This window comes from Panicum hallii, chromosome 1, assembly GCF_002211085.1.
Source record: "Panicum hallii strain FIL2 chromosome 1, PHallii_v3.1, whole genome shotgun sequence".
Lineage (NCBI taxonomy): Eukaryota > Viridiplantae > Streptophyta > Magnoliopsida > Poales > Poaceae > Panicum > Panicum hallii.
In genome coordinates this window covers 2,934,356-2,946,123 of record NC_038042.1, presented here as the reverse complement: position 1 = coordinate 2,946,123, position 11,768 = coordinate 2,934,356, and the positions used below count along the sequence as shown (strand labels likewise).

Sequence of the window (11,768 nt, the reverse complement as noted above, 5' to 3'; positions counted from 1 at the left end):
TTCGAGTTACCTCCTGTAGATATGAAATTGTTCTGGTCCTTCTGGACAGCACAAGGGTTGGGCAATGCGTGTTTCATGCCCGGTTTTGCCAAGGCTTTACTTGAAGGCAACGGAGAGATACAGACTGACAGCCACCTCCTATCTGCAAGACTTTAGCTCCTGGCACGCCCGTGGCTTACATTCCAAGTGTTTGCTGATAGCATCTTGCGATCAGCCAGAGGAATTTTCAGTCTCCTTTTCATCAACATTTTCTTCTCACCAAACCTGATATGCTGTGTTGGCTGCTGTTGTTTCATGTGACTGGTGATGGCCAGAAAGCTGCTGGTTGTCCTCCTAAAACCAGGTGTCATCTTCTGTAGCTTTTCGAGCAGTTAATGATGCTCTTCTATCATCAGGTAATGGCAGATTTGGCATTGTGTGTTTCACACCCAAAACCATATTCCTCACTCTTTCTAAGAAAGTATCATGACTAGGTTGTTCAGGGAATATCCATATTCAGCTCATTCCCATTTTAATGGGCCTTTTTGGTACTCAGAAATTTCAATAGTAGGAACTTAAAAATATTTTCATTTAATTTAACAGAATATCTGGCAAAAAAAAGAAGTACACATTCAATGCGGTCTTTGTGTACATTTTCATTTCTAAAAAGTGGTTAAAACAAGACATCGTATAGCCTATTTTATAAGAAAGATTTGGTGTCAAAATCAAAGAGTGCCATCAAAACCTACCCAAATTTGAGCCATTCTGAAGCAAAGCATGCAGGTTGCAACCCTCAAGCAATTTTTAACCGAGCTTGCTTTCCTGCCAAACATGCCAACTACTAATCCAACATACGCTTATTTAACTTTGCTTAATTCAGCTAGCTTTGGCCTGCTGTCTACCCCAACCCCCAATCCCATCCCAACCTCCATTCCTTTCTTCCTTGCCAACTCTGATCTCTCAATGTCAGTGTGAGCGAACATTCCATCCGCACACCACCCTCATCTACTAAACCTTATTAGCCTTCACTCCAGACACAACACAAGCACACAGAGCCAGAGGAGGAGGAAGAAATGAAGGCAATGGCCGGGCCGAGGCTGCTCGTCGTGCACACGTCCTCGAACAAGGTGGCGAACGCCGTGGCGCCGACATCCCCCATGTCGTTTCTTGGCTGGTCCCGGTGCCTGTGGCTGGTGATCTTCCTGGCCCTGTTCACCTGTGTGTCCCTCCTCACCGTGTTCTCCACGGCGCGCGCCTCGGCCGCGGCGGCGTACCAGGCGACGCTGTTCACGGTCACCGCCGCCGCGGCTTCGGGCGGCGGCGGCGGAGGAGGCGCCGCCGTCGCGGAGGCTGGCCTGCCGCTGTACGTGTTCGACGCGCTGGTGCAGTACGCGGCGGCGGCGGGGAACTCGTCGGGGTGCATGCCGGAGCCGGACGTGCGCGCGATCGCGTCGGTGCTGCGGCGGCGCGCGCCGTGCAACATGCTGGTGTTCGGGCTGGGCGCGGAGACGCCGCTGTGGCGGGCGCTGAACCACGGCGGGCGCACCGTGTTCCTGGACGAGAACCCCTACTACGTGGCGCACCTGGAGGGCAAGCACCCGGGGCTGGAGGCCTACGACGTGGCCTACGCCACGGCGGTGCGCGAGCTCCCCGACCTCCTCGACGCCGCCCGCGCCGCGCGCGCCGCCGAGTGCCGCCCCGTCCAGAACCTGCTCTTCTCCGAGTGCCGCCTCGCCATCAACGACCTCCCCAACCAGCTCTACGACGTCGCCTGGGACATCATCCTCGTCGACGGCCCGCGCGGGTACGAGCCAGCGATGCGCCACGCGTGTCGCGTGCGTCGTCCATAGTTTCTTGGATCGGTAAGCAAGCCAATTGACAAGCTAATTGATTATGATGTGAAGGTTCACGGAGGGGTCGCCGGGGAGGATGTCGGCGATCTACTCGGCGGCGGTGATGGCGCGGACCAAGGGCGCGGAGACGGAGGTGCTGGTGCACGACTACGAGCGGGAGGTGGAGCGCGCGTGCGGGCGGGAGTTCCTGTGCGAGGAGAACCGGGTGACGGGGACCACCACGCCGTCGCTCGGGCACTTCCTCGTCCGCGGCGGCGGCGCCGCCAACCGGGAGGCCTTCTGCGGCCCGCCAGCCAAGAAATCCAACTAAGCTAGCCACTTGCCCCCTTCGTTCTCTCCTCCCCGTCTAGTGAACTAGTCTCCTGCTCCATTTTTGTGATGCATGATGCGCAAACAAATGTTAATGCGTGTGACCATCTGTAAAATCCATCGTGCCCTAGTCTCGTCCAAGCAAATGGGAGTTGCGGATGTCCTCGAAGAAGAAAGGGGAATGCAAGGGATCGGACTCGCACAATTGAGAATCAGGGGAGCAAGAGGCCATGACTGATGGAGCGTCTCAATGACGAACAAATCGAGCTCTCACATCACATGTACTGTGGCCCAACGATTTTCTCCCCTCGAATAAACCAAATTGTGGTGCCTGGCATGAAAAGAAATTGCCCTTTTTCTTTTTCCATTTTATTTCACGATGATCCCCTCGAGGATTTTGAAAGAGCGGTGCAGCAGTGGTCCTGCTCAGATTGCCAGGGGTAAGCAAGCGTTCTATCGAGCCAGGGCAAAAGAAAAGGAACTGGACTACGGATTATTGCCTTTGTTCCCATCGGGTCTAATTATGACTGGCCTTTGTTCGGGCGACATGCGCTGATTCTTTAAAATGTTCAAATGGGGTCTAATTATGCAGAACTAAGAAAAAAAAGTTTTCTTTTACCTCCATGAATTTTGGGACGAATCCGTGTTTCTCTTTGCCTGGTTTCTCTCCTTTTATTTTATGTTTATTATGGCTGAATCTTTAAAAAATGATAGCAAATTACAAAGAATCATAAAATAGAAAATTCAATTTTATTGGACTCCACATGAGAAGATATATGCAGTGAACATATCAGTAAATACATGCAGTGAACATATGATATGATATAATTTAGTAAAAAAATTTATTGTACTTTTAGATATATAATTTTCTATAATTAATTCATAGCTACAGTTCCATGGTCCAATTATGGTGAAATTTTTATGATGGGCTAATAATTATATGTTTAAGCTATAGTAAAAATTTCATACTCATTGAATCATGTATGCTTGAGAAACTGAAGAGTCTCTGATATAGCTTGGAATTTAGTTGCTCAAGCGTACATGATTCAATAAATATGAAAATTTTAGTACAGCTCAAGAATATAATGATTAGCCCCTTATAAAAATTTAACTATAATTGGATCACGAAAACTGTAGTTATGAATTAATTATAGAAAACTATATATCTAAAAGTACAATAATTTTTTTTATTAAATTATATTATATAATATGTTCACTGCATAGATCTGCTAATGTGGAGTCCAAAAAATTGTATTTTCAATTTTATAATTTTTTTTGATTTACTATGATATTTGAAAGATACAGCTAAAATAAATATAAAAAATGAGAGAAACCGCTAAGAGAATCCAGACAGATATGTGTCCGGCATGGTGAGTTTAAGAAGTTCAGGTAAATAGTTTTATTGTTAAGGGAGAAAATGCGGATTAATCCTAAAGTTCAGAAGGTAAAAAGAATTTTTCCCAGCATTAGACTAAGAGGCTAGTTTTTGGGCTTTAGAGTGGCAACGGCAGCCCACCTTGAGGTTTCGGCCCGTAAAGACGTCGCCACTGCTACACGGTCCCCGAGACAGACGCCGCGCCTTGGCCTGCCGCCGCAGTGAGACGAAACTCGCTCACTCCCCCATTCTCCGGCGCTCGCTCTGCTCCCCTCCGCCGCCGCGACCACCAAGGCGACGAGACGATGCTGCGGCTCTCCCGCTTCCTCCCCCCCGCCTCCAGGTGAGCCGCGACCCGAAACCCTAACCCTTTCTCTCCCCCCATCCCCCGCTTCCCGGAGCGGACCCTCGCCGCCGCCGCCGCAGTGCCATTCCTGTATCCGGGTGCGTTATTGCGGGGCGTGATGCTTGGTGTTCTCAGCGCCAGCGGGCTCGTTGATCAGGTGTGGCCGGGCGCGTTCTGTGCCTGCTGTTGTAGTTAGAGTGACCGGGGTTTTAGGGGGGTTTAGGGGTAGGGTTTATGTACAGGTGCGTTTCCTTTTGTCCTCGCTTCCACTAATGATGTTTGTTGTAGTAGATGGAGTTCTCGCTGTGGAAAGAGGGATTTTCTCCTCCCCATGCTGAGCCTGAGCCGCACTTTCCTTCATGACATTGCGCAGCGATGTATAGCGGCTCATTACTTATTTGCACCTTAAGTACTAGCAACTGGAGTTACGTTTTATAATTGTACTGTTACTTAACACAGACATCAATATTATTTGGTTTTCTGAATGTGATTGTCCTGAGTGCTGAGATATCTTGTCTCCTGTGTAAATCAGTTTGCCTGAAGTGCTAATGTGTCATTTGTTTTGTGTGCCTAATGCATTGGATGAAGAATGGACCTTGTCAGAGAAATCATTATGAACAAACTTAAAACTATTAAGAATATATTGAGGGTCGAAATTAATGTTGTTGCGTGATCATGAGAACAAAAGTCTTGCTGCAAATTAGCTGTTTGTATGTGGATGATCATTTCTATTATTCTTCTGCTTTTCATATGTTCGTGTAGTTCCCATTTTAATTTATCAAGTATCAATGGATGTGGTCGGTGGTCAACATTATGCAAAGTTCTTAATTAAAACAAAATCACTGAATCCTAATGCCATATTCAAGCCATTCCTTTGCTGCTGTATGTTTCTGCAACCCTTTTCCCTGCTTGACTTAATTCAACATTTGAGCCTACTGTTGTCTTCAATATATTGGTAGATGCGAAGCTAAGTTACTATTGTAAGTTATTAAAACCTGTTTTCCTTTCGCAGGAGAGGTTTTGATCTAAAAGAACCTCTTTGGAGTGGTTCGTTGACATTCCAACAAGCTGTCTCAACTTCAGCAGGAAATCTTGATGGTGAAACCTTTGTCACTAGTTATAAATCAGCCTTCTGCATGCTGAGTGCTAGTATCGATATTGCTTGCATGATAAGATGCCTGCTTAATCCCTTTGTGCAGAGAACCTGTCTGGTAAAAAATTTGCAAGCTATACTGTATTCAAGGGAAAGGCTGCACTTTCTATTCATCCTATACTGCCAAGTTTCAGCAAAATGGAAGTATGTTTCCTTTTACTTGTTTGTTTTTTTGGGCATACATTGTTCTTCCTTCAAAACATAATTTCTTTGTTTCATTAGTCTGGAGGATCTCGGATGAACAGAAATGGATCAGTAATGTTGACATTCTTTCCTGCTGTTGGACAAAGGAAGTATGACTATACAAAGAAACAGGTAAGATTATTTTTCTTTATTAGTTTTGTGAAATTAAATTTCCTGTTGAAGAAAACTACTCTAATGAAGACTTATTACTCTTTATTCCAATCACATGTGCCTTAATTTTATGATCGTGGAACGTCTATTATGTAGCTTTTTGCTCTGTCACCTACTGAAGTTGGAAGCTTGATAAGTCTTGGGCCTGCTGACTCCTGTGAGTTTTTCCATGATCCGTCCATGAAATCAAGGTTTGTGATAGTATTGCGTGATCAGACAGGTAACCTGTGTTTTTATATTAGCCTTCTAACACCAACCCTTTTGTGTTCAAGTCATGAAGGACAGGTGAAAAAATCTCTGTCGATTACTCCCCTTGGCAGTGATAGCGGTTACTTTGTTAATATAAGTAAGTGACTCTTACATTGCATTTTTCAACTGCCCATTTCTGTGATGTTAGATACCTGATATCGCCATATATATTGAGCATAGCCTAAAAGCTTTAACCAAAAGGAATTATGTTTGAGAAGCTTAGGAAAACTATTGAGGCACTACCCATTTATCAAATATTAAGTTGGGATTTGTGGGTTTTGCTTGCCACTGTTGAAGCTGCTTCCTAAAATGAAAAAGGAAATGCTTCCTGCTATAGCTAGCATTTTGACAGAATTTCCTGCTATGGCTAGTTACCACTTACCATTACGTTATGACATCATTGTTCTTTTATTTGCTCTGTACCCTTGCGTATCTGGTTAGAACTTTCTTTCTCTACTTATCGGTTCTAATTGGAAATGTGTGACAATTTTTTTGCAGCCGTTCTGAACAACTTGCAGAAGACTACTGATCGCCTTTCAGTCCCTATCACAAAAGCTGAGTTTGCAGTGATGCGCACAGCACTGAGTGTAAGTTGCAATATTTGCATTTGCAATCTATCAAAGTTATATGAACCATTAAAAAGTTTGTTTATGCCACTGTCCAATTAAGCTAGGCCATGCCAATAAATGACTAAGAATCAATAGATTTTGGTGTCATGTTTCCGTCTAAGAATCAATAGATTTTGGTGTCATGTTTCCGTCAAAGCTCTTCATTGAAGAAAGGGCATGCCGGTTTACATGGATCCATTTTCTTATCTGCACCTGTAAATGATAGCTTATGTCTATTATCATCTGCCTGCCTACTCAACCAGTAGTGCCATGAAAGCATGAAGCCCATGACTAGGTAGTGTGTTCAGGCATATACATTTTCTAAGATCTCGAACTTCACTTTGGTGCACACAAGTCAGAACGCTCTTAAAACTAGTACACATGCCACTGTTATTTATTGATTCTCCTCTTCATTCATTGTATATATTGCATATGGTTTATTCATGCTTTTGACTGCTCTTTCTTTGTATTCGTGCAGTTTGCGTTGCCACACATCATGGGCTGGGATCAGGTCTTGACGCACCATCCAGCTCCCCTAACTAGCAGCAAGCCCCGGGTGGAGCGTCCACACCCGGATTCTGAATGGGAAAGGTGAAGCTTCCTTGTAGCAGCTAGATGATGTAGTATTTTGGGCATCATTACGAAGTTGCTGCTGCAAAGTTTGGAACATTGGTGTGCGTTGATTGTACCTCCCTCCTGATCGACTCAGAACAGTCTGCGTTAGATTTCTGGAACTTGAGATTGAAGGCCCGATGGAGCATGGACCATTGTGTTTGTTCAGTGCATGTATAACTTCACCATGCCTACTAAGTGCATGTTTCTAGTCGACTGAGCTGGTAGCACTACGGTTTCCTGTAAATGATGTCTGTGCTTGGTGTTCATCAATCGGCACGATGCAATCTGTAATTTAGAAGACTAGAACAGCTACTAAGTGCATGTTTCTAGTCGACTGAGCTGGTAGCACTACGGTTTCCTGTAAATGATGTCTGTGCTTGGTGTTCATCAATCGGCACGATGCAATCTGTAATTTAGAAGACTAGAACAGATGATACTACTTGCATTTGGACACGGAGCAGTCAGGCAAAATGCGTGAGACCAGTCTGCCACAGATAAAGAATTTAGATAAACACCAACACTGTCAACCCTACACAAGAATTGAAAGGATCAATAAGGTTTGTGGGGCTACAGCTTCTGCTTGCTCAACAGCATTGAAATGTCTCAACATTCACAATCATTTACAGAACAGGGTACGACACATACACAAGCAGCCAACTACACATAAGGTTAAACTGACAGTCTAGGCTACACGTGACACTGTTGCGATAAAACGCCTTGAGGAGCGTATTCCTCTTACCAAACACTATACATAAGGGTACATTGACAGCTACACATGATACCGTAGCAACAAAACGCGTTCAGGTTTAAACTGAACGGCAAGAATACATGCAATTGGCAGCCTAGAGCCAAATAGACGCAGACAAACTGAATCATTAAGAACCCGGTAAGCTGGTACAAAAAACATGTAATCCAGCAGAAGGTGATGACCACAGAAGTCTACAATCCGGCAGAGACCAATCCGTGCAGTGTAATGATCCCACACACGACATTGTTGTCGTCGACAACAGGCAAGAACTGCACAGGTGAAGGAGGTGATTCCATCTTCTCCATGGCTTCGACTGCCATTGCATCCGCGGTGATTGTCCTTGGATTCCTGTAAGATAAAATGCAACAGAACACAGGACATCACAAATACAAGGAAGTCAGCATTATCTACACTAAGTAAGTGGATATTGTAACCAGCACATTTATTTTCCTTCTTTGATAGTGTTCATTAGCATAATGTTCTGAGTCTAATTTACTATAATAATGTATTGAATTTATAGGGAACTCAGCTATTTCATAATTGTTCGCAATACATTTTTTTTCAACATTTTATCCTGCCATTTAAATTATGCCAGCCATCGATGTTATGGCCCAGTATTATATTTCCATAGTATTGCACCTGTAAAGTTAATACATGTAAATTAAATGGTTTAACAAAACAACATAATTTCAGAAATTGGACTAAACAATAGGCCAAAAAAGATAAGCTGGCAGGAAAACAAGCGATTCAGTTTACAGCAAACCAAAGGGGCGGTGCCAGGCTCTAAATCCCAGATGTACTAGAACGATTTCAGTGTCATATAACTACCACCTCATACTTACAAGAAATAATTAACAAAGGACCAGTAACAATAGCAAGGTAATATTGGCAAACCTGTTGCACATCTCTCCAACTGTGAGACTGAAAATAGCTGGCCCGCTTGCCTTCAATGTACGGCGGAGATCGCCATCAGTGAAGGTGCCAATCAAATGATGCTCTTCATCAACCACAAGCAGACTCCCACAACCTTTACTGGTGAGCTCTGTGAGTTGGTCCATTATCATATCTCCCTCCTTGCACAGAGGAAGTTCATTCTGTTTCTTCATAACATCCTTAACCTGCAGGGTGTTTGCATAAGAACATATAGTATAAAAGATATGCCTCACCCAAAGGAAAAGAAAATGATAGCATGCTGGATCAATAACAAGACCCACAGAAATCAGATAGTAGTAATTTTGAAGAAACAAAATATACCCTTGTTTTCGCATTCAGTAACTACTTTCCACATTAACAAGAGTACAAGACTTTCATTCAAATATGTCATGTCACGAACACACCCCGCCTTATTCATAACTCAGAGCTACAAAATTTGTTAAAAACTGTCACTATTAAACAATCAATAATGCACGCAAATGATGAGACATTTTTTTGTTGTTTTTCTTGCGACAATGAAAAAGACAGGATTTAAATGGTATGTGCATAAGATCGTTCCATATGAAGATGGTGACAGACAACGATAGACAGAAAAAAAATGTCGGTTTCATAATAACAGGGCAATCTACAGAACCAATCCCACAGACCCGCCTTAACCTACAGAACGTTTGCGGTTTGCATAAGAACATATAGTTTAAAAGACACACCTCATTCATAGTCTAAAAGACCTGCCTTACTTATAACTCAGCGCTACGAAATTTGTTAAAACCTGTCACTATTAAACAATGGGCAACGCACGCAAATGATGAGTCCTTTTCTTGTTGTTTTTCTTGCGACAATGAAAAAGACAGGTTTTAAATGGCATGTGCATAATATCGTCCCATATGAAAAGATGGTGACAGGTAACGATAGACAGAAACAAAATGTCGGTGGATAGTGACAAAACTATCCAATAATAAAGAGCATTTCACAGGGAAATCTACAGAACCAATCCCACCGACACGCAATAGTAATGAATCTCCATTTTTTTTCCCAAGGAACAATTTGGGAATCTTAGTAGTAACAAGCATTTGAGATCTGATGTTTCCCACGGGGGTGGCAGCACAAGATCATTGCAAGTGCGTTCTGAACAAAGTAATGCGTGGGTAGCCTGTTTTAGTTTGTGTGATTGTGTCAGAGGTAGTTACCTTAAAGATGAGGGTCTTGCCAATCTTGCCGGCGGGGTGGTTGGAGGCGTACTGGTCCCTGGAGAGTCGGCGCGCCTCCATTATGGCAGCGACGACGGTGTCCCCGAACACCATCTGGATGGCGGTGGAGGTGACGGGCGCGAGGCCGAAGGGGCATACCTCCCCCTGCAGCGGCAGGTGCACGTTGAGGTCGCAGGCGGCGGCGAGCGGGCAGTCGGCCCCCGACGCCGCCGAGGTGAGCGAGATGAGGTGGGCGCCCTTGGCGCGCGCGCAGGGCGCGAGCGCGAGCAGCTCGTCGGAGGCGCCGGACTTGGAGAGCAGCACGAGCACGTCCCCGGGGAAGAGCGCGCCGATGTCGCCGTGGAGCGCGTCGACGGGGGCCAGGAAGCCGGCCCGCGCGAAGCCCAGCGACGCCAGCGTCTGCGCGATCTTCCGCGCCACGATGCCGGACTTGCCGACGCCCGTGAAGAAGACGGCCCCGGGCGCGTCGAGCAGCGCCTGCGCGAACGCCGCCGCCTGCGACATGTCGAGGCGGTCGAAGAAGTGGTCCAGGTGCCGGCGCTGCGTGGAGAAGAGCGGCGCCAGGTCCGACGCCGACACCGTGGCGCGCCTCTGCGCGGCGAATTCCGGCGAGGCGTTAACCGGGAGGGAGCCCATGGGCGGCGGCGGCGGCGGGGCGCCCGCGCGCGCGCGGGATGTTCGAGGAAATGCCGCGGCGAGAGGTGTGGGCTGGTTCGTTCCTTGGGATCTGGGGAAACGGGTGCGGCGAATGTCGGGGGGAGGATGGGAGGAGGAAGAGGCGGCGTTTGCGCGTGCGAGCGAGCAATTGAAACTGTGTGAATGTGGCAAGCAAGATCGAGCCCTATTTATTTCGAGGGAAAAATGCAAAAAATATATATATATATATATACAAATCCAGCGTACACGTGCTTAACCGATTTAACCTGTGTTTTATTAATTTTGGAGCTGTCAATTTATCTTCAATCAAAATTAGATACTTGTTGGAGGAGTAAAATTTTGACAATATTCAAATATTACCCCAAAAGAATTGCTAATTAGGACATGGTGAATAAGTAAAATCTAAGCACCTGAACCAAGCTTAGGACCCTATATAAGAATAAATTGTTGCATTTGCTCTCTTTGTACCGCCATCAAGTGCTTTTAGACTCTCACGTTTTTTTATTGACCTGGTACCGAAGCCTCAACTTGCATCACTCTGGGATCTTGAAGCACTGTTGTGAAGAGTGATGGCTAAAATGGAGAGAGAGTATTTAGACATCACTCTCTGCAACTGCAAAATGTTCACGGCCCCCCCAAGAAAAGAACAAGAAAACACCCAAAATCCATAAGCATACTGCTAGACTGTCTTTTGCACCTGAACGAAGCAGGGGTTGGCACTCCCAACCAAGAAAAAAAAACAGTTATGGAGGAGACCTCCAACTCAAACTGATGTATAGAGTGTTCTTCTTTATTTAGTGAAGCCCATCAGCTACTTAAAGACCTCGGAAAAAAAGTTCGATCGTGAGTTGGGCGCGGATTCTTATTCGGAAAATTTAGACAGAATTTTTCCAACCTGCGTAGTACACAGGTTTGGACTCGTGCAATCATGCAACTCCGTCCCAGACCAGCCCTGAGCTTTCTGATCGGCGTCCTGGCCTGGCAGTGATGACCGCTCACGCTGACGTGGACTCCGCTCGCTGGCCAAATAAACTCCAGCGTGACTTCCAATTAACGCAGCAGCAGCATCGATAGCTCTAGCTCTGCAGTAGCACATGCAGATAATGTGGAGGGAACGTAGCAGCAGAGCAGCGAATGGAAGCGCAGCCCGCGCGAATCCGCCCGCTTCAAGCCGCCGTTTCGCGAGACGCCTGCTCCACATTTTCTCTCCGCCAGCGGTGATTCAGCCGGCTCGCGGCCAGCCATAATACTTGCTCTCACTGCGCCCGCCAAGCCGAGGCCGGCCGGCCGCCAACGTGAATCTGCCGCTGGTTTTTGCCCATTCAGGTTCAAGGCCGTGCGCTGCGACTCAGAACGTCAGAGTTCCAGAGGCGCCGCAGGC

The 11,768-nt window shown here is 46.0% G+C and overlaps 3 protein-coding genes across 3 annotated transcripts; 2 read left to right on the top strand and 1 right to left on the bottom strand.

Moving 5' to 3' along the window:
- The first annotated feature begins 118 nt into the window (after positions 1-118).
- Positions 119-2,513, top strand: LOC112872654 (protein IRREGULAR XYLEM 15-like). The gene is made up of 3 exons (XM_025935726.1): positions 119-395; positions 1,014-1,783; positions 1,884-2,513. Exons 1-3 carry the CDS (start codon positions 375-377, stop codon positions 2,140-2,142), a joined length of 1,050 nt encoding a protein of 349 aa, XP_025791511.1. The 5' UTR covers positions 119-374; the 3' UTR covers positions 2,143-2,513.
- A 1,185-nt stretch (positions 2,514-3,698) lies between these two features.
- On the top strand, positions 3,699-7,206 carry LOC112878789 (single-stranded DNA-binding protein WHY2, mitochondrial). The gene is made up of 8 exons (XM_025943004.1): positions 3,699-3,859; positions 4,875-4,960; positions 5,062-5,159; positions 5,238-5,330; positions 5,466-5,560; positions 5,642-5,715; positions 6,117-6,205; positions 6,705-7,206. The coding sequence occupies exons 1-8, from the start codon at positions 3,822-3,824 to the stop codon at positions 6,819-6,821; spliced, it is 690 nt and encodes a 229-aa protein (XP_025798789.1). The 5' UTR covers positions 3,699-3,821; the 3' UTR covers positions 6,822-7,206.
- Positions 7,207-7,388: 182 nt separating this feature from the next.
- Positions 7,389-10,538, bottom strand: LOC112878788 (probable arabinose 5-phosphate isomerase). The gene is made up of 3 exons (XM_025943003.1): positions 9,710-10,538; positions 8,484-8,707; positions 7,389-7,937 (listed from the first exon to the last, which is right to left on the bottom strand). The coding sequence occupies exons 1-3, from the start codon at positions 10,364-10,366 to the stop codon at positions 7,781-7,783; spliced, it is 1,038 nt and encodes a 345-aa protein (XP_025798788.1). The 5' UTR covers positions 10,367-10,538; the 3' UTR covers positions 7,389-7,780.
- Positions 10,539-11,768: the final 1,230 nt, after the last annotated feature.